This window comes from Vanessa cardui, chromosome 28 (genome assembly GCF_905220365.1).
Source record: "Vanessa cardui chromosome 28, ilVanCard2.1, whole genome shotgun sequence".
NCBI classification, from domain to species: domain Eukaryota; kingdom Metazoa; phylum Arthropoda; class Insecta; order Lepidoptera; family Nymphalidae; genus Vanessa; species Vanessa cardui.
This window is the reverse complement of record NC_061150.1, coordinates 949,141-972,812: the sequence shown is the minus strand read 5'-3', so window position 1 is coordinate 972,812 and position 23,672 is coordinate 949,141. Positions and strand designations below refer to the sequence as shown.

The 23,672-nt window shown below is 33.9% G+C and overlaps 2 protein-coding genes across 2 annotated transcripts in view; one reads left to right on the top strand and one right to left on the bottom strand.

Moving 5' to 3' along the window:
* LOC124541463 (double-stranded RNA-specific editase Adar) overlaps positions 1 to 10,915 on the top strand; it is a 56,664-nt gene extending 45,749 nt beyond the window's left edge. The window contains exons 17-20 of the mRNA XM_047119373.1: positions 3,393 to 3,543; positions 6,320 to 6,442; positions 7,575 to 7,664; positions 8,167 to 10,915. Coding sequence (XP_046975329.1) covers positions 3,393 to 3,543; positions 6,320 to 6,442; positions 7,575 to 7,664; positions 8,167 to 8,295 — 493 coding nt within the window. The 3' untranslated portion in view covers positions 8,296 to 10,915. The remainder of the gene's footprint in view (positions 1 to 3,392; positions 3,544 to 6,319; positions 6,443 to 7,574; positions 7,665 to 8,166) is intronic.
* A 2,310-nt stretch (positions 10,916 to 13,225) lies between these two features.
* LOC124541430 overlaps positions 13,226 to 23,672 on the bottom strand; it is a 42,341-nt gene continuing 31,894 nt past the window's right edge. Inside the window, exons 5-10 of the mRNA XM_047119298.1 lie at positions 17,923 to 18,469; positions 17,227 to 17,354; positions 15,896 to 16,183; positions 15,144 to 15,287; positions 14,328 to 14,468; positions 13,226 to 13,531 (exon numbers count right to left, since the gene is read on the bottom strand). Coding sequence (XP_046975254.1) covers positions 13,362 to 13,531; positions 14,328 to 14,468; positions 15,144 to 15,287; positions 15,896 to 16,183; positions 17,227 to 17,354; positions 17,923 to 18,469 — 1,418 coding nt within the window. The 3' untranslated portion in view covers positions 13,226 to 13,361. The remainder of the gene's footprint in view (positions 13,532 to 14,327; positions 14,469 to 15,143; positions 15,288 to 15,895; positions 16,184 to 17,226; positions 17,355 to 17,922; positions 18,470 to 23,672) is intronic.

Genomic DNA, 23,672 nt, shown 5'->3' with positions numbered 1-23,672 from the left:
TACAGGCTGTTGTTGTTGTTTTATTTTGATATGACAATAGTTTTTTGGGTATTGTTTACACGATATCTTTATTATTTATATTCTATGTGTTATACTGAAATGTTATTTTAAAGTTTCATACAAAGCAAAATATACTGTATTCGAGTAGGCTTTTACAAGCACTTTTGAATCGTCATTTTACAATTAAGTGAAGCTACCACCGGTTCGGATAGATTATATCGAGAAGAACCGGCAAGAAATTCAGTAGTTAGTCTCTTTTTCAACATTTAAAAAATACAGTCATGTTAGTTAAATACAATTATATATGTATGTAATATATCCTGAATGGAAGTCAACAGGTATTAATTCCACGCTTTTTTATCGTCTGTATAATCTCGTATTGAATAATATGCCTTCTTTACCAATATAATTTTTACAAATGATTTGATTTCACGAAACGGCAAAGTTAAAAATGTCTGCGGAATTTTATTGTAGAAACGGACACCTTGCCCCAAGAAGGATTTATTGACTTTGCGGAGTCGGAAACTTGGCGTTATAAGTTTATTCTTTCGTCTTGTGAACATACGTTAAAATCAATTGAGCGGTTTTTGCGTGAAATAGTAACACACATACAAACTTTCAACAGTACAACATATAGCTTGTAAATTTCCCACTGCTGTGCTAAGGTTAGGAGCAAATTCCACCACGCTTCCTCTATGCGGGTTGATGAATACACATGTGGCAGATTTTATTTTAGATTAGACATATGTAGGTTCTCTGACGATGTTTTACTTCACCACCCACATGAAATGAATTACAGATACAAATTAAGTAAATTATAACTCAGTAGTGCTCGCCTAGGTTTGAACACGTAATCATCGGTTAAGATGCGGCGTTAATATACGCAGGCGTTGTCTTAAAACCGTTTCACAAACGCGCTAATATAAGATTTTTTCACTAAGGCGTTACAAAAATATCATTAATTAATATAATGTTCGTAAGATCTTTGTCGTTTATTTGTAAAAAAAAACGTTATAAACGGAAATATTAGCTTATATCGGAGAATTATAATTATTTATAATAGTGTAAGTAACACCATATATACTGGTTATAGATCCCACTGCTGGGTTAAGGCTCAATTTTGAGTAGCTTGGTGTTATATGGCTGAATTAAATAAATGGCAAAATGTGTTTGCCATTATTAAAAAAAAAGTAAACATACTCACGTATTAGAGATAAAAAACACGCTAGCGGCACCGTCGTCTGCATGATTATATCACTATCAATTAATTGAACATATAATTTAATACTACAACATATAAAAACTTATTTTAAAAATATAACAAAAAAAAAATTTCAACATACGAAAGAATGCCTTTGTATTTAAATTATTAAAAAAAAAAATGTCAAAAATGTCAAAATTATTTTCAAAATGGCGCGCGGTTATGTCAAGGCGTACTTTCGCGGTAAAATGTGTAGGAAGGAATGAAGGCGTCTTATAATTTTTCCCGCTACTTTCTTAAATGGTAGGGCGGCTTGCGTAAGTCCACTGACGGCTTCGGAAAACGGGAAAGATCGTTTTAAAATATACGCGAACTAGATTGGAACCCGGCTTCGCTCGTGATATAATTAAACTAGTAACCCGTAAACGACAAACATGGCCGCCCTTTGGACTGTCATGCCATTGAATGTTAAAGATTTTCTGTAGAAATATTTCAATAGGCTATTTGACTGGTATTTAAAATCTATTTTATATTATTAAGTAGAACTTACGGAACCCAGTAAAAGTTGTGTTTTTATTTCTAGTATATATTTGCCGAAAAATATCACATTAAAAATTCCATATTTAAATAGCGCGCAAAAACGCTACTTGGACAATATGGTGCCGCAATGGGGTCAGTGACGTCACTTTTCTTTTTTTTATAATGTCAATTTATTTTATAATGTATTTTAACCTGTGGTATATATAGTAGAAAAGCAAAGTTTACAAGAAAGTGACTTCATCATAAGCCCGGCCAATCGGGAGCGTTTTGTGTCACGTGACAAACGTTTGAAAAAATGCATTTTTATGTATGGATTTTTGAGTAAATTAAGTATTATTTTCAACTTTCGTTAGTAAATAACCATTTTTAAACTCATAATATATATACACTGATAACAATAATTCACAATTTATTTTTCGCATTGTCAAATAGCCTATTGTACGAATTTTGAAATGTGTCGATTAAAAAAATCATGATTCTTTTAACGATCTATCATTGTGGATAGGTTTCTATCAGATCTATTGTAGACCTGTACGAAATCTGTATTAATAAGATAAATGAATAAGTGATGATAATGATAAAGTAACTCTGTTTGTCTATCTGACGCTCTTTCACGACCAAACCACTGAACGTAAGTAATTATAATAAAAGTAAAGTAATTATGTAAATTTCCCACTCCCTATAATATATATATATAGGATAAGGCCTCCTCTTCCATTAAGGAGAGGGTTTGGAACATATTCCACCACGCTGTTCCAATGCGGGTTGGTCGAATGCACATGTGGCAGAATTTCGATGAAAATAGACACATTCTGGTTTGCTCACGATGTTTTCCTTCATCGCCGAGCACGAGATGAATTATAAACACAAATTAAGCACACACATGTAGTGGTGCTTGCCTGTGTTTGAAACCGCAATCGTCGGTTATGATGGACGCGTTCTAACCACTGGGCCATCTCAGTGCTGAAGCGAATTTAATGAAATTTGGTACGAAGCTAGCTTGAAGTTCAAGGAAAGACTCATTTGCCTAAAACATGACAATAAAACCCCATACCCCAACCCCAATATTATAAGTGGGTTTTTATGTTAGAGGATGCAAATAAATGGTTTGATTTTTGTCTATGGAAAGTGTATGCATGTATTTTTTCTATTTTTTATCTGTTCCAATATTATAATGCAATAGAATCACTATAAACCGTTGAACCGAATATGATTAATCTATACCAAAGAAAGGAAATATTTTTATACCTAAAAGCAGCGACAAGAATAATATTTCCTTTTTACGAGACTATTTATCTGGCGTTCATTGCTGTAACAACAACAACAGCCTGTAAATTCCCACTGATGGGCTAAAGGCCTCCTCTCCCTTTGAGGAGAAGGTTTGGAACATATTCCACCACACTGTTCCAATGCGGGCTGGCGGAATACACATGTGGCAGAATTTCTATGAATTTTGTCACATGCAGGTTTCCTCACGATGTTTTCCTTCACCGCTGAGCACGAGATGAATTATAAAGACAAATTCAGCACATGAATCAGCGGTGCTTGCCTGGGTTTGAACCCGCAATCATCGGTTAAGATGCACGCGTTCTAACCACTGGGCCATCTCGACTCATTGCTGTAAGTCTGTTATCATTGTTTTAATCCTCAGGGCGATTTGCGGACGCATTGAGGGCTGTATATCAGCTCTGCCGCCGCCGTACCGCCTCCAGCGGCCTCTGCTGGCGCGCGCGGCCAGCACGGAGGCCCGCACGCCGGCCCGGGCTCCATCGTTCAGCGTCTGCTGGTCCATTACATCACCGGTGAGTCCACAGCATGGAAACTCGCATGAAAAGCTTGTTCAATAACACGGCTTTGATTTATTACAATGCCTTTATTTTTCATTTTATATTAATTCAGAAGCTTCGCTATTACAGCGCCATCTGTTGGGTATTTTCATAAACTGTTTCAATATGAGTAATTTTGTTCAACAACAGTGATTTCCCACTGCTGGGCTAAAGCCTTTCCCTTTGAGAAGGTTTGGAACATAATTTTGGTCGGATTGTTAATTGAACATGGGGTGTATTCTACTAATTTATCATAGCTATAGTTAGCATATGTTTTCGATTAGTAACGTGTCTCGCTACTGGGTTGATTCTACTATTTTTTTATGTTCGACGGTCAGCAAAATAAATTGACAATCAAAAATTAAATATGTTTACATTTTTTATTATAGAGTCAAGAGCAGGATTCAAAGCGCCATTGTTTCGCAAATTCATAGTGAATACCACAGACTAATCAAGCTCTCGACCAATGGCATTGCGTCAATTTGCCGCCAAAGCCAAAGTCAAAAATCTTTATTCAAAATGAAAGTGTTTACACTTTCTTATTGATAGTCGAAAATCTACTACCGGTTCGTAATATAACACCTCAGACGTGAGAAGAACCGGCGAAAGAAACTCAGCGGGATCTTTGATTTTTTATAATGTTAATTTGCAATATACAATAATAAACATACTTTTGTTATTTGAAACAGCCTGGAGGCGATCATCTCATTCCCAAGGTGTGCAGTCAACTAGAAAGTCATTAGTGCTGTAATATCCTTCAGCACACAAACGCTCTTTAACGATTCTTTTGAATTTTATAATTGAATATTGTTGAACGTTTTCTGGGATCCTCTTGTAAAAACAAATGTCAGGTGTTGTTTTGACGTTTCTCTTCCTATGGTCGGAATGAAGTATAGTATTTAAATAAAACTAGTTATAACGGATTTCAATCGCATATATTAATTATTTTTGACATCCCGACGTTTCAAGCACTTTACAGCGTTCGTGGTCACGGGTAGACTACCCGTTTTATTTAATGGTGTAATAATCGCGAAAATTTAAGACAACAAAATAATGGAGTATAGTAACTATACATTTTTGAATCTACTGTATCGTCTATATTAGCTAACATTAGCTTAGAATAGTACGACACAAATTAGATGTAGCATCGGCACAATTCGTAAAACCGATCACATCCGAATTGAGTACGCCATCCCAAATTATCAATATTTATTCCTTATGTGAATATAATCTTTACACAAACGTAATAACTGGTAATATCATACGACCTAATATACTCGTCAATTCGACGCGTCGATTTACACGCACTCCCTATCCCGGGTCGAACTGACGCGAGAATCTATAGCGACGTATAGCGTCGAATGGCGCGATAGGGAGCTGTTTCTATTGGTTGTGTGAATCGACAGTAATCGGTTTTATTAAATTTACTGATGCTACATCAAATTGTGTTATACTGTACACTCATTTACATATACATAGTAGTTTTTTTAAGTAACTGGTGATATTTTAGCCAGTTCTTTATATATAGTACATAAGCAATCAATAGTAGCTTCTCATTTAATTTCGGGCTAATGGCTTTTACACTGGCTAACTCACGCTTCACAGCATTAGAGTTGTCAGTATCAGTACTGGGTGACTATACACAAAGTTTAACCAAAAAAAAATTTATTAGAACACATTGCTTTTACACTAATCGTAGTAAACTTAAGTAATAGTTTAGTTTTATATATGACCACGAAATATTTACTTTAAACAGTACACAAATATTCATTAGAGGGTAGTCGAACAGTGATATCTCTTTCCCGCATAAGGGAAATCTTTAATGATAGAAAGAGATGGATAGCAGTTTAACTGTTTATTCATTAAACAAATTTATTAAGTGAATTATTTAGATTGTAATTGTCAAATATTTGACGCTTACTTAATCAGACTTTTGTTATTGTATAGATACATGGAGTATTTGATGGTAAGTGGTCTCCACTGATAGACTGGTAATCATGACACTATATTACCACCAAACTTGAGAACTGTTGTTACCTTTCGTGCCTGTTGTTACCCTTGCTTACTTATCAAACTGGAACACAAAAATACTAATTATTATTACTTGCTATTAGTATATGTAATACTAGCTAATGTCATTTGTTGTGTATATTTGAAAAGACTATATCAAACTATCCTATTCTACGGAGGTATTAGCTTAACGTAATTTAAACCTCTAGTTCAACAATCGTTTAGTGAAATGGCTAGGCTATTAATATTAAAAGGCTATATGAACAGTTGGCTGTAACATATATATGACTTAAGTAACTATTTAATGTTAAAAATACACATACATACGCCTTTTCGATGTTGAGTTTGTACTTTAAAATTACACAAAAGCCTGTAAATTTCCCACTGCTGGGCTAAGGCCTCTCCCCTTAAGGAGATGGTTCGGAATTCCACCACGCTGCTCCAATGCGGATCAGAATACACATGTGGCAGAATTTCTATGAAATTAAACACATGCAGGTTTCCTCACGATGTTTTCCTTCACCGAGCACGAGATGAATTATAAACATAAAGCACATGATTATTCAGTGGTGCTTGCCTGGGTTTGAACCCCAAACATCGGTTGAGATCATGCGTTCTAACACATATGACCTTTTTCATTGACAGCAGCCCTATGGTAATACAACGAGCTAGTATGGTAATAAATCGTTTATTAGAATAATAATCGTTTTCATTATTATAATTTCCATGGAATAATATTCAGTATCCGGAGATCATAAACGCTACGACCGGTAAGCTCGAGAACGGACATCCCTCGCTACTCTGTAAGCAGAGTATGTTCGCACGCTGGCAGTACCTCGTGAGACGATTACCGCTGTTACCTCAGGTAAGTCTTGTAATATTAACGTTCGCAGGTAAGTTATCGGAATTCAATTTTATATTTAATTGGATGTATTATTGTTAGTATTTATGTTAGTGAGTAATTATTGAGTTTTATTTCAATATGAAATTCTATAAAGAGCTTAGTTGAATACGTCCAAATGTTGAAAAATTTTCCGTGATTTTAGTTTTTAAAAAATTATCTAGTAATTCAATTACAAAAGAAAAATTAGGAGACAAAGTTAATTCTGCAAGTATATTTCATAAAGATATTTTATGGGAGAAAGATAATATAGTTTTATCTTGTTGATAATAAAGATGAAACAAATTCTGATATATTACATAATGAACTGAATGAAATTTTATATATGTATGAAGCAATATTGATCAGATATTTCGTGATTTAAGTTTTGGAACAACCAATAATTCAATAATAGAAAATCAAAAAAGCAAACAATATTATATGTCCAATGGAGTCAGTGACTGACAATTATGTATGTATGTTTCTTACTTTTGTTCGGTGGAGCTCGATATTTCGACATTATCTACGAATGTCTTGTTCACGAGACTGCAGTTTGCGGGTAGATGTTGATAATGTTAGAAGTGCCCATATTGGACTACCTCCTTTCTCGTACGTTTGCAGCGTAAACACCGGTCACCACTACTATTGTCACTTTCACCCCTACCATTGTCACTAATAATATTTATTTTATGTACACTCGACACTCGATCCCGTGTTTTGCAGACGAAACTCACCGTATCGATTCGCGATTTATTTTATTTTATTTTTATTTGCGAGGGTTTGCATTGCTTATTATTGGATTCCATACTCTCGACAGTCGGAACTCATCCTCTTTATTTAATTAAATAGATATGATGGGTTTGAAACTTCAGTCTCGTGATCAAGACATTCGTAGATAATGTCGAAATATCGAGCTCCACCGAACAAAAGTAAAAAACGTGGTAAATATCCCGAAATTAATAACTTTAATAATAAAAATAACCATGTTAATTTAAAATCTTATATGTATGTATGGTTTTGTTTTACATCTGACCTCAATAAGAATCAAAGTCTTACATCCAAACTGCCGTCGATTTTAGCAATGCTGTAACAAAATTTATGTCTTTGATTTTCTCAGGATCCAGCCGGTCCATACCTGCCGCCGTTACCTCAAGACATGGACCATCTCTTGTACGACGAAGCGAAGAATCTCTGCACCACATACCAGGTATAGATACTCACATTACGTCTAGGCAAATAACTGCACATATCAGATAATCCATCGCCAAATAGGAATATTAAGTGCACGACACTTAATATGGCAGGAACACTCAAGGTAGTGTGGTGTTGTACATGGTGTAATGGGTAATGTAATCTTATAGCACCAATGAATTTTGGTGAAGACTTACCATCTGTTGACCTAATTTCACATATCAACATCATAAGAAATGGTACTGGATAAGTAAAAGTAGACTGCCTTTTAAGTTCTAGACATAAAATGTAGCCTCCTATTGAGGTAATTTTTATTTTAACTATTCAATAGCAATGTATTTGATTCCAGAATAAGATTAATGTCATATGACAAAAATAAATTTACTGGCGATGTTTGCTTCACCAGAGAGCACGAGATTGATAAAAATATATTATCATAATTAGATCAAACATAAGTTTTAAAGACAATATTGGTTTTGTGATAATTTTAATGTTATTTTCTTTATTTTTCCACGCAGGTAGCTAAGAGATGCCTAACGGATGCGTTCGAGCAAGCCCAGCTAGGTAGGTGGATTAAAAAGCCGATCGAGCAGGATCAATTCCATTGCGAAATTCTTGGAGCGGACCCCGCCTTACTGTTCGCCTAGGCGGGTGGCACTCAGGGCTGTAACACTGTGCAGACTCTTGATAGTATATTTAGTGATAATAATGATATAAATGATGATAAATTCGAAGCGGGATTTAGTCGTAACGATGATAAAGATAGATTTGTAAGCGTAGGTGATGTAGTGTTGAACAGAGATGTAGATATAGATGTTGGTCCGGGTGAAAGAGATGGCGATAATAACCTAAAAGCAGTAAGTAACATTATAAATCAACGGGAAGTAAAATTAGGAGTTAATAATGCAAGTGTATTTCATGAAAATGTTTTGAAAGAAAACAATAACACAGTTTTAGAGTTTGCTGATAGTGAAGGTGATGAAACAAGTTCTGATATATTAAATAATAAATACAAATCAGTATATAAATCTCATATTGATTCTAGTTTACAAGTAGATTTTGATTATTTGAATACAAGAATACGCAAATTAGATATTAATACAGATACACAGATTGGAGATAAGATGGATACTCATTTAAACAAGATTAATGAACCAAATAAACACACATTGAAATCATTAATCAAACTGGATAACTCTAAAGTTTATAATAATAATAAAGAAAATTGCAATTCTGATGAAAGTAATACAAATATCTACAATATTTCGTATGGGATATCTAAGAATAATATCAATAACAGCTTAAGAGAAGCAAGCGTTTCGAAAGATACCAATAAAAGTGATGATAATATATTTCGTAGATATAAATGCGTCTCAGGAAATAGAATGAGTTTCAAAGAATCTATTGTCGTTAATAATGCACTAGAAACATTTGCTAATAACAATGATAATGACAATAATTGTCGATCGAAATTTCTAGAAAGGAAAATGAATGTTTACAGAATATCTGATGATTTAAGAAATCCAATATGTAATCAAAAACTACGGAAACCTATTGATTTTAAAGGCGGTGGAGATCACACAGACCACGATATAGTCTTATCGAAAGTTGATAATAATACCAAAAATAATAATGATAGTAAGCTTAGTCATCTAGATATAGATTCGCTAGACACTAAATCTAGATTTAACGTTAGTGATTTTGATGCTGATGCAAAACGTGATGCTTTTGACACTAAAACGTGCACCAAAGCTAGTTTAGCTAAAAGTTCACTTTTGCAAAGAAAATTAGCAATATATAATAGGATTAATTCGAAATGAAAGGCGTGTCCAGTGAAATGTGACACGTATGATTAAACCCAACTAGTTGCCAGAAGACTGGCAACAACGGTTGAAGAATGCCAAGAGATTGGCAACAAATCCGTCGATACTTATCGAGGGTGTTCTTTGGAAATGAAAATCAGTAAGGTTCATGTTTGATTATCAACTGCTAAGTTATTAGAAGGGGGCAATAATACCCCCTAAAATTCCTACTATATTTAAATAAAGAACTATATTTAACTAAGTCCCGCGTGATTGTGTATTTTTTATTCATTCGTCTGCACTGTGCTACTTGCCTTCGGGCTTCATCAATTTAGGCGACAGATAATATATGTGTTACCGAATAAAAATCATTGTTATGTATTGAACGAGAGGGATAGCAAGACGTGCTATTTCGCCCGCTCAAGTCTCCTGATTACGTCACACATCGTCATCGTTGAAATGAGAAAGCAATAGTATCAATTGCTATTTCATTTATGTTAATTTGTATAACATGTTCCAATCGAAGATGGAGTAAGGATATACAATAACAAGGCATCTCTTCGCGAATCCATTTTGACGTCATAGATTATCCAATCGACCAATCATGTCGCGTCAATTCAAGGTCAAATCGTGTTTGTTTCATAAAATGTGATGTGATTCGTGACGTCACACGTTGGGCGTGGCTTATCGCAGCTAATACTAGCGTGGTGTTATTTAATATATTGTACAAAACTAGAAAATGCACAACTTTAATGTTTATCGATTATAATGTAAGAGAAACAGTATTTTGTAAGTCGACAACCAAAGTTTATATTTTTTTTTACTAAATATCCGATCCAATACAGTAAAAACACTTAAGTTTCAGTTTGTATAGTGAGTTTGTTTTTGTGGAATTTCCGCATAGTGTACAACGCTCTATCGTGATAATTACATCGAAATAAACTCAGAAAAATATTTTTATACGATTTCCGAAAGAAAACAAAATGGCCGATAATCTTGCGTCATTTGATCTCACGTGTATCGGGAATGAGTTGGAGTTGTTCGAAATTTAAAATCAATACAAATCCTAACCCAACCGTGGATGGGTTAGGTTTTCGAGGACGCATTGAAGTTTTATATAGAAGAGTTAGTAGAGGCTTTTTGATGCTTAGAACTGAAATGGTGTAAGTTTTTTGGGCTCCCTCGGCGCTTCGAACTTTTGGCCATTATAAGAAGTTAGCGAATATATGAATATAGGAATAATATTTAAACGCTTTAAAAATCTAGAAAGTGTAGGAATTAATCACGATTTCGGCATAAAGCCTAAAATATTTGTTTTTTATTTGTAATGATTAAAAATCGTTTGTTATTTTTTAGTGTTGCCGTTTTAGTATTTTCATTTTAATGTGTGATTAAGTAATTATAGTTAAGTGTTTTTGTGTGTGTATTTTTTTTATTTATATCCTAAGACAAAGTCCATATAATATTTTTTTTATTAATAAACAATAAACGTTTTCAATGAATCTTTATTATTTTACCGAAATTAAAACGTTTTTAAAAAGATATATTTTGTTTTTTATTTCACACCTCTACAAAGAATAAAACAAAATGGCGTCACATCGTATGTCAACTGTCAAAATTTCAAGAATGTGATGCGCAGATATGATACAGAATCTCACTGCTGGCTCGATTTATTAAAAACGTGATTTTACATTAATGAATTTATCGATCCCATCACGCAACAAGATGCGCACAACTCTTTTGTCTCACCGCCAAAGAATGGAAGTCTACCAGCACACGTGTTCTTATAACCTGAGTGCCTTCAAACGAAGCGTGAAGAGGCATGGGGACCAGCATGGCGGGGCGACTAATACAGCTCATGGTTACTGACTGTATTGATCGTCTTCGCGTTTGGACTCCACTTCTACTTGCCATCAGGTGGAATGGAATCATATGCCTACCCGGAAAGTATAAAAAGATCTGTTATTGTAGAACGATAACTGTGACGTGGTCAGGGAAGTGACGTCACCTTTTAGAAATAGGAAAAGAGGGCATCGATGTTGGTTTGTCACGGTGATGACAAACTGTCAGGTGCATTCTTGATGAATTTTGTATTGTGTCTTTGGATTATAACTAATTATCAGTTAATGAGTGTCCAATGACATTTATTTTAAACTAGCGACCCGCCGCAGCTTCACAAGTGTGCAACGCTGATACTAAATATACTACAAGATTTTTCTCGTTTCTTTACTATATTGTCCATGTATTACATACAAAAACGTCCTCATCAATCTATTAAAAAAAACCGCAGCAAAATCCGTTGCGTAATTTTAAAGATCTAAGCAGAAGTGGTAGCTTCATTTAATTGTAAAATGTCGTTTCAAAAGTGCTTGTAAAAGCCCACTTGAATAAAGTTTATTTTGATTGGGACAGACAACGGTAAGACCATGTTTAGGAAATAAGGAAAAAACAGGGAAAAAAATTTTCTCGTAACTAACAATACTTTATTCAAATAATAATATAATATAACACTTACCACTAAATAATTATTATTCGATGCCATTATATACAAACATTATTAAATTAATCATAAAAAACGCAATTTGTAATAATTCTATTTAAAAATATTTTTGAAAATGGAAATTAAATTTCAAAATGCATTTTTTTTTATTAACAATCTTATTTTGTATTAATTGCAAAATGGTAACATTCTATTCATTTTAATTATGTAATATGTATACAAGGTTAAAAAATATAATACATTACCTTATTTTAGTAAAGTTACACATACAAAATATACAAATATTTCAATATTAATTATATATTTATAATATACTTTTAGTTTTAAAATGTGGACCAAGGAATAAAACCGTAGTGCAATATTTTAAAAAAGGTTACTAATGTATTTTGAATTTGGAAACAGAATCGGATGATTAGAATTTTCTGGATGAAATATTTTGAAAGCTTTAGTTATTTATAAGTCTAGATAGATTGTCAAAGCTGGTCGAAAAACGTGGCCAATAGTTCGCCATTTTTAGTTCTTTTGTATAACGACATTCTTTCTAAATATTCAACTAATCTATGTTTTAAAATTAGGTAATAAAAATATATTTCGTAATAAATTTTCTTATTTATAACCTTTCATTAGTTTCGAACCTCTGTCAATTTTTACTTCATTTATCCATACGTCAGTGATCAAATTAAAAAAATAATTAAAATAACCCTTTTCTTTAAATTTGTAAGCCGACTGAAAAGAGGCCATCTCGTACTCGACCTCCATCGCCAATAGACTGGCACACTAAGAAATGTTAACTAGTCCTTACATAATACGCCACAGCCTTGGGAACTAAGATGTTATGTCCCCTGTGTCCACTGTCCACTAACTGTCTCATCTTTCAAACCGGAACTTAAAAATGACAATTGCTGTCTAGAGATAAAATACTTATAAATTAAACTGGTTTCCCTAAGGCACCAATGGTATGTATTATTTGATGATAGCCTGTACAAATATTCTTTAAGAAACTCGAAACTCACAGTAGAAAACAAACATGAAATTTTATAATACATATATACGTCATTGAATATAATAATTATACAATTTATACGATACACGTATCAAAATGGCGTTTCATTCAATGAATTTGTCAAAATTTCGCGCTAAATTGACAGATAAAACAAAATGGAATATGCCTATTAAATATTAAACAGATATTTAATATCAAGGTAATAAAAAATATATATATAATTGCATATATTTTTATATCTGTGAATACCTACTCAATTCATCTCACAAATGTTTCGTCAAGATAATTAAAACTTCCTTACTAGAATTCGTTGCCATAAATTAAAATTGTCATAATTGCGTAAAAATAAAAAAATCATATTGTATAACAAAATATTAATTTTGATTTTTATTGTAACAATAATTTTTATCACTGGCAATAAATTTCATTCGAGTCGCTTCTGTCGTTTTGTCTGTGTTCGCTGAGAGCTGCTTCGATCAAGGTCATTAATTCTTTATAGAGTAGGCATTCTCGACTTGATGGTTTGCAGATCTCTCTGTGATCGACAGAGACGCCGTATAGAGCTCCTATACCAGGATCTGAAACAAGAAATAGAGTTAGAAACAGCACTGTTAACGACCTCTGTGGTCGAAAGGTATGTACACCGGTTTTCATAGATACGATGTAGGTTAACAATAGTTTTCTATGTTGTCTTGGATCTGGGTGTTTGTGGTTGCTTCTTCTGATATTGCATAATACGTGCTTTAGCTACTTACATTGGGATCAGAGTAAAGTATGTGATGTTGTCTCATATTAATATATTTATTATTTACTAGTGACACGTTACTATTTTATTCGTATTTTAGGGGTGGATTTCAAATAACCCGTCCTCCATCTTGGCGAGACCGCCATATTGGATTTGTAATGACGTTTCTTAGCTAGTCACGTATTTTCAGCAGAACTCAAAGCATGTGCAAAATTTCAGTTTAATATATAACATAGTTAGTTATAGTACGATACAAGTTAGATGTAGCATCGGTAAATTCAATAAAAACGATTACTGCCGATTCACCCAACCAATAGAAAAAGCTTCCTATCGCGCCGCTCGACGCTATTCGTCGCTATAGATTCCCGCGTCAGTTCGACCCGAGACAGCGAGTGCATATAAATCGACGTGTCAAATTGACGAATATATTGGGTCGTATGATATTACAAGTTATTACGTTTGTGTGAAGATCATATTCACATAAGAAATAAATATTGATAATTTGGGATAGCGTACTTAATTCGGATGTGATCGGTTTTACGAATTTTGCCGATGCTACATCTAACTTGTGTCGTACTGTGTATACATCTTTACCTTAAAGCGAGTATCAGGTTAAAGGGAGAACGTACCTGCCGAGTCAACACTGACTATTCTTAAGTAGAGGACAGACATGAGAGTGCGACACGTCTCGACGAGGCTGCGGACGGCCGGTTGTGTGGACGACGCAGCTTGCAACCAGCGCTCTTGCAGACTAAGGACTAAGTTACAATCTGAAAAAATTATTAATTGAGTTTATTGATAAAATAATTAACAGCCTCTTATGTTATGATTAATTCTTTTTTTCATTCTAAATTATTTTGTATGCCTAGCCTGTACTTCTTTTATAAGCCTAGGTATTTAAAAGTCGCAGGATCGAACATGGTCTAGGACTATTGTCGTCTCTACTCCTGACACAAGCTAAGTCACTAAGTGATAAGCTTAAAAGGAGGGGTAAATAGGAATATTAGTAATTACTTAAATAATATAGGGTATTGCTTGCATGCTTTAAACAAAACTTCCTCCAACTTCCTCCGTTCCGAAGATGGTTTTTTTACCACCTGATGGAAAGTACCACCGGCCATAGAAAATGTAAGAAAGAAAGGTTAATGTTATGCGTCACCTTGGGAACTAAGTTGTTACGTCCTTGGTGTTACCCTGGCTCACTCACCCTTCAAACCGGAACACAACAATACTGAGTACTGTTTTAAATGTCTGATGAATTGGTGGGACCAACCCAGACCAAAGCACTACAACCATGTATATTTGGCAGAACGTTTCTGTTTTTCATATTATTACACTTCACGAATACATAAAAATTCTCAGAGCACAATTTTATGCAATTTAAAAATAGAGTTAACACTGTAAAGACAAAAAGCTGAAACGAATGCTTCAAGTAAACAAATTACCTTTACAAATTTCCATGAGCTCAATGCTCCTGGCCGTGATGGGGGTTTTGATGTCAGCCAGCGGCGATCCTCGGTGAGGTACGGAGTAGAACATGAAACCAGCACTATTGGTCCAGAGGCTGGCCTTCCTCATCAACTGGTCTTCTGAAAATTAACATACTACCGTTGGTTTAAGTCTCTTAAAAGACCTCACGGACTTCATACTCAGATGTGACTACAATCTATCTAATCGACGATCGTTCAAAGAGTTTATGAGCAGGACCAATTAATATATAATAGGTTACTGATATTTTTTTAGACAAATATATAATAATGTATAATATATCTATAAGCACAATCTTGGGATCAAATACAGAACCTCGGAATCTTGGGCCTGGATTTGGAAGTATAATTTAAAATGGATATAAGTAAATAAAGATAAATCAAAGATTGTTTGCAGTGCACATATACTGTGCATTTGTTAATCTTTATTTATTCTTTGATTGTAAAGAGCCAAATTAACACCATTTGACGGCAATCTGACCCGATATCATTAGTCTGACATTCTCTGTGGATTTGCGAATAAAATGGCGATTTGAACGTCGACGAAACTGTTACCAAAATTTTCGAAGACAAATTAAAATTATGATAAGTATTAAGTGTAATAGTGTTGTATTATAAATAAAGATATATTAATCGTAAACTCTTAGTGCACAATATAGCTGAGTTATTAGCGAATTACTTAAAATCCTATCTCCAATAGGCATACTTACTGTCATTTTCTGTAGTTTCATTATCTTGACTGTCATTTAAATCACAATTATCTTTATTAATATTAATTACATCATTATTATTTATTATATCACTATTTAAAGCATTATCATCTATATCATCAGCGTTATCACTAATGTTATCACAGTCTTGTAGTCCATCTGTATTGTCAGCGTCGATGCAGTGATTGATTCGATTGTCATTCTTGCATTCCGCTGTATTTTGTTCGTTCTTAACAGATTTCGGTATTTTTCGATCGGCGTTTTTAAGTTTTAAGTGCGCGTCGTAAGCTGGAATGAAAAAAAGGTTCTGTTAATTTCAAACACTTATTTTTTTCCTCCTAATTATTATCATAGATAAGTATCTGTCAACTATGACGGATATACTGGTACTAACCAGGGCACCTCACATGGACAAAAGCATTCATAGAGGAGAGAGGTGGAGAGGATAGAGGTGATAGGGGTGACTATTTGCAATAATTTTATCCCCCAACCCCATATGCATAATGCAAAAGTGAACCATTTTTGAGTTATCACGATTTTTAGATTTTTTCAAAATATGCGAAACATGCAACTTCAAAAATTTATTTAAAAAAGTTTCAATTACAATCTATTTCTTTCTTCTGATTTATAAAAACGATTAAACACTGGATATTTGTCAGTATTTAAACAATGATTATCGGTTTTTACGTTTTTATTTCAATATTTTTTTTGTCGTCGAATTACTAATAATGCATACTTAACGCTACTTTAATAACAAACTCTGTAATTAAAATGGTTAAAGAGAAACTTCTGAGTTCCTTATTGGTTGTTTTCTGTAGATTCTACTTTCCGACAATCTCAAATAATTCTAAACAATATTTTATTAACAGTAAGGCTAAATAGCTAAATCTTGTACATTGATCGATCTGTGTTGGAATACATCCTGAGAAACCCATGAGTATATATACATTGGATTAGCGTGGTGGAAAATCTCCAATCAAAAGAAAAGGAAACAATCTGTAAATTTCCCATTGCTAGGCTAAGGTGTCCTCTTCATTTGATAAGGTTTGGAACATATTCCACCACGCTGTTACAATGCCAAAACATGTGGTGGAATACACATGTGGCAGAATTTCGAGGAATTTAGACGTATTCAGATTTCCTCACGATGTTTTCATCGCCGAATACGAGATTAATTATAAACACAAATTAAGCACATGAGTATTCAGTGGTATTTGGGTTTAAACCCGTGATCATCGGTTAAGATGCACGCGTTTTAACCCATCACGGCTTAGTGGGTAATTCGAGACTGTTATTTTAGTTGATCAATCCTGATCTTGTTTCCAACTCACCTTCACAGTAGATTTGTTTGATGAATAAACCGCCCTTTGAGTGACCGACCCAGACAATCGGACGCTCTCCCACCCCGAGGTCTAGCAGCTGTGAGATCATCTGATCAGCTCGGTCGTGGAGTCTCAGTCTTAAATATAATTTAAAGATTGGATGTTACTATTATAAACAATTCATTAAAAACTAGTAGTCGAACGCAGCCTTACTCGCGTTTTCGGGTGTCAGGAAAAAATATGGTAGCTTATGTTCTTTCCTGGAGTTTTTTTTTGTGGAATAGGTTGGCGGACGAGCATATGGGCCAAATATTAACTATACCTTAAATCGTCAATGCGCCACCAACCGTGGGAACTAAGATGCTATGTCCCTTGTGCCTGTAGTTACACTGGCTAACTCACCCTTTCAACCCGAACACAACAATGCTGAGTACAACAGTACTCAGTATTGTTGTGTTCCGGATATTCAATCGCTAAAAAACAGTTTAGCGATTGAATATCTGGTGAGTGGATGTAACCTACCCAGGCGGGCTTGCACAAAGTCCTACCACCAAGTAAAAAATATTTTTTCTTATTATATGAAAGCGAGTCGAAAGCTAGCGAAAATCATATTACGTCATAAATGAACAGTGAATAACAGTTCCATATATCAAAACGAGCTTGTAATAAGGGCTACCATCAAGTATATTGTAAATTGATTCTCACCTTTTAATTTCCCTGATCCAAAGCGGTCTCCATAAATACGGGTCGCTGGTGTAATTGATTGATATCACTCTAGCGCCGGGATGGTCCACTCTGATCCAGTCCCTGGGCCAACAGGGGGAGTAGCACTGGTCGCACACACACCCACATCCCTGGCACTCGTCGCCAATGCACTTGCAGCCGCCCTTCATTTCCCTTGCGTCACTCTCGAACATATCCTTAACGAACTGCGCCTGGGTTTCGTAATTACCAATATTGACCTGTTCCAATAGCTTATTATTGTAGAACGTGTCCGCTGCGAAGTAATTATCCTGTGTCAAAACTTGATTGCTCTTCTTGTATGCCGTGTCCATCTTTTCAGACGCCATTTTGTTTTCTGTTTGTTGATTTGTTGCATTGTTTGTGTTTAGTGTGTTTTCGGGACAGTTTGTGGGTTCCGCGGGACATTTGCACGTGGGTCTGGAGTGCGGTCTTCTTAAAGGCATTTTCGTCGGTAGCTTTTCGTACTTGGACATCCATTCGCCCTGCCTCCAGGTGTTACCCAAAGATCCTGTAAGACATTTCGAAAATTATGTAACGTAGGTAAATAAGGGATTTTTTTATCTAGACTAGGTTTTGGACGTAACCATATACATATATATTATACTTAAGCTCATAGATTATTCATAAATAATCATATTTCTGTAGCAAAATCAATTTCAAGATTCTCGTAAAAAATACATATAAATATATAAATTAAATTGTTTGTACATAAAAATTTTAACAAAAAGAAAAACCGACTTCAAACAAAAAATATGTATTTTAAAACACACCTAATATGCACTAAAAAGTAATAAATATATTGCGTATTCAACATATTTTTTAGAGTAAGTAAAATGAAATGAATAATATTAGATTACTTGAAAGTCGATTTACGATTATATAACGTAGTTATAGTTATGTTATATTTGGAGCCGGTGTCAAACATTATCAAAATCGGTCCACACAGTTAAAAGTTATGTAAAGTAATGTAAAGTTATGTATAGTAAACATAAAAAAAAATACAGACGAATTGATAACCTCCTTTTTGAAGTCGGTTGAAAACATGTAAATTTTTCGAAATAAACACCAATTTTGTGATTGCACAGCCTATGACATAAATCGAAAGAACAGTATTGTACACAATATAAATGTCTTCAAAAAAGTCAGTCAGATATTCTGTAGTATATTTAGCATTACACATGTGAAGTCGGGGCAGGTCACTAGTTATAATATATTCCACGTGGTAATGATTGATGCAGTTACTATTTTTAATTCATATTTATTTATATATAACTTTACGTACATTACATTGTCTTTGAATGATTGATCTAAATATAATGTCGTGTGCGCTATAATTACATACCGCACACTTCGAAAAACGTGTTGATACTCTGAGATACTACGTTGAAGTCACCATCGAGAGCCGAGATGGCCCAGTGGTTAGAACGCGTGCATCTTAACCGTTGATTGCGGGTTCAAACCCAGGCAAGCACAATTGAATTTTTATGGGCTTAATTTGTGTTTATAATTCATATCGAACTCGTTAAAGGAAAACATTGTGAGGAATGTAATGAATGGAATTAAGTACGCTATCCCAAATATCAATATTTATTTCTTATGTGAATATGATCTATACACAAACGTAATAACTTGTAACATCGTATGACCTAATATATTCGTCAATTTCACGAAAATCTATAGCGACGAATAGCTTCGAATGGCATGATACGGAACTGTTTCTATTAGTTGTGTAAATCGGAAGTAATCGGTTTTATTGAATTTGCCGATACTACATCTAAGTTGTGTCGTGCTATTTTACAAAAAAAAAATTCCTCCCATAAGAAAACTAAGGACCTAAAATCATACGTAAAAATATTCAATTCAATTCAATTCTTGGTTTAATGGCTTTTAGTTGTGCCGACAGGGTAGAGATTATTTCGCCAATGTCACGTAGGATGGAGAAGACACGAAAGAGATTGATCGGTACGGTTGAGATAATAAACTCAATTAAATTTTAAAGCCAAGAATAGTAGTATTAATTTCCTAGTTAATCCTTAACCTAGAACAACACAAACATTTATAGTTTAGAGTTAATAATAGGATAATCAAAAATAGTTGTTAGTATTCTAAACTACATATGAAATAAAATATGAAACTAAATTGGACTTCACAACTTAATTTTATTAAATTTGATATATTTACGTAAGAATGAACAAAATGGAGTAAGCACTAACGTCAACAAACATTCAACATTTATATGGCGAGGTAGGAATGGGACGAAGATGTTTAGGACAAAGGAAAAGGAGTAAAATTATGTACCAACGTGACAATCATTTGACACATTGTCAACGTGACATATTGCAACCCTTTAATTGACTTAGGACTCAACGCGTTCAGCCGTGACATTGGCTGAGTGACATTGAGTTATTTCTGGCACACTTAAGGCTTCTCGATTACGTCCGAGTGTAATATTACACGTGTTGTGTTTCTAGTAGTCTGTTTCATTACCAGCCGTTGAAAACTAACCTTAAATTATGATTAAATTAATTAATAGTTTATTTTGTATACTACTAACAAACAGTTCTTGATTAATTAAAAAAAAGAATAATGTTAAATTTTGATGATTGATGAAAGATGTTAATAAAAGATGTCATTGCTTTGTTGTTAAATTTTGTAATAGTGTAGTACTATTACAAAATATAAGATTTTTAAGAAAACATTTTGTTACTATATTGGATAGTCGCGAAATAAAAGTTTGTTATTATTATGATTAGTATATTTATTGATGGTAGTGGTTTTAAAGGCTGGTCGTTAGGTGTTTATAAAAAGTATCCTGTGTAGTATCTTGGAATTTTAAAGGACGCTTCATAAAAAAAGCATCAAAATCTCTTCGGTAGATTGGCCTATAGTCTATGAAATAATATCAAATTAAATCAAATCAAATCAATTTTATTCAAGTAAACTTTACAATGAAGCGTTTTTGAATCGTCAACGATTAAATACTACCACCGTTTGGAAAAGCAGCTTCTAGCGAGAAGAAACGACAAGAAACTCACATAGTTGCTCTTTTCATATAAACAGATTTAAAATGCTGTCATTTACAGTTATATGCCGAGCCTAACTCCAGGCGTTTCTTTCCAAAAAGTAAGTAAATTGATTATATTTCCCGGTATCTTATTATTTATATCTTATTATTATATATAACATCTAAGTACGCAAAAAGATATGGCATCATTGTCGTACGTCCGATAAATTCGCAAATGGAATCCGAACTTGGGATACTTCCTAAGAAGCAATATCTTGTTACACAAGTAATACTCCAAATATACGGAAACCGTAATGGTGTTATATCAGTCGTATGTTTATCTGATGGCACAGAACTTATTATGAATATATTTACAGTTTTTATGGAGCAAATGGACCATCTGAAGGTAAATGGTCAGTATTAAAGCTGTCTTTATAAACGCGATGTCATAAGATAAATGTCAATTTATTAGGTCTCACATAATGTCCAATGTAACTTACCGCATAAATGCTCTATAATAATTGGGTCTCGAATAATGATCCATAGTTGCCTAGATTTTTTAAATGAAAGATCTGTCTTTATTCTTAATGTATGTGTTTGCATTTCTGATATTATCCATGACTTACCAGAAAAAATGTAGACGTAAAAACGTGAACCATTCCATACAACACCAATGTACACATACATATAATAATTGTTATTAACTAACATGACTGTATTTTTATATGTTGAAAAAGAGTACAATATTCTCAGCGTTTCTTCTCGGTAGAATCTACTTTCCGAACCGGTGGTAGCTTCACTTAATTGTTAAATGACGATTCAAAAGTGCTTGTAAAAGCCTACTTGAATAAAGTATATTTTGATTTTGTATATATACGTATCTTGTTTTAGTTATAATTTGTCGAGATGGCCCAGTGGTTAGAACGCGTGCAACTTAACCGATGATTGCGGGTTCAAACCCAGGCAAGCACCGCTGATTCATGTGCTTAATTTGTCTTTATAATTCATCTCGTACTCGGCGGTGAAGGAAAACATCGTGAGGAAACCTGCATGTGACAAATTTCATAGAAATTCTGCCACATGTGAATTCCACCAACCCGCATTGGAACAGCATGGTGGATTATGTTCCAAACCTTCTCCTCTAAGGGAGAGGAGGCCTTTAGCCCAGCAGTAAGAATTTACAGGCTGTTGTTGTTGTTTAGTTATAATCGCTGACTCATCCTTTAAACCGGAACTCAACTATTCTGAGTTTTACTAAGTTTATTTCTAAGTTATACTGCTTGCCGTTTGTATGTGGTGAGTTGGTAGGTACCTACCACCAAGAATGTCATAACAAAGTCGACTATTTTGTCCTGTATTTGCTTCTACGGAATCTCTCGCGTAATTACAGTTAATATGTCCATTTTGATTCCAATTACGGCATTCAATGATTTCATCAACATCCTTCTATTGTTGTATGAGAAAACCTCGCTTGTTCTAAACTGAACCTTAAGGCTTTTATTTTAGATGTCTTTTTGCAATGCTGATACATTTATAGTGTGTTAATGCATACACTGCTAATGATAAATTAATATCCATGTATGTTTGTATGTGTGATCGCACTTATCTAATAAAATAAAGGCTGAATTCTGTTGAATAGAGGTTTATCTGACCGTCGAAGAGGCAGATAGATTTATTCCTTAGTCAGTGGTGTTATTGACCGATCAAAAAATATTTTGTTATCTGTGGAATATCTAACTGACAAATAGATAATAAAGAATCTGACCTTAATATTCTTAATACAATATACATAGTATAAGAACAATTGGATCTTAAACGAACAATGTGTTCCGACTTGAACGCTAGCGCCATTTGTATATAATATAATAATTACTCATGTAGATAATTGGAAGTTATTCTAAATAGACATTCGAAAGGAAAATTGAATTTGGTAACGTGACAATGGGTTCTAAATATATAGAGCCGAGATGGCCCAGTGGTTAGAACGCGTGCATTTTAATCGCTGATTTCAGGTTCAAACAGACAAGCACCACTGAATATTAATGCGCATAATTTGTTTTTATAACTCATCTCGGCGAAGGAAAACATCGTGAGGAAACCTGTATGTGTCTAATTTCATTGAAATTCTGACACATGTGTATTCCACCAAATCGCATTGGGACAGCGTGTTGGAATATGTTGCAAGCCTTCTCCTCAAAGGGAGAGGCTTAGCCCAGCAGTGGGAAATTTACAGGCTGTTGTTGTTATTGTTGTAGATCCTATAGCTACAAAAAGTATACTTTATCCAAGCAGGCTTTTACGTAAAGCACTTTTAAATAATAATTTTACAGAACTATATTAAACGTGAAGCTACTACCGGTTCGGAATGCAGATAGAACTGGTAAGAAACTCAATAGTAAATACTCTTTTCTATCATTTGTGATAAAAGTTATGACGGATAATTACGATTATTTATATATCCTGCCTTTAAGGCACTCATTTTTATATCGTCTAAGTAATCTAGTTTTAAATAATATACCTTATATATCAAAGATTTTTCAACAAAGTTAAAAATGTCTGCGGATTTATAGAGATTGCGAATATGGTAACTTGGCGTTATAAAATTATTCTTAGGTACTTTTAATTAACCAATTTTTAAATATTAAATAAAAAATCTGTTTGATTGTCGTTTTCTTTAAATAATTACCTTATCACACAGATCATAATT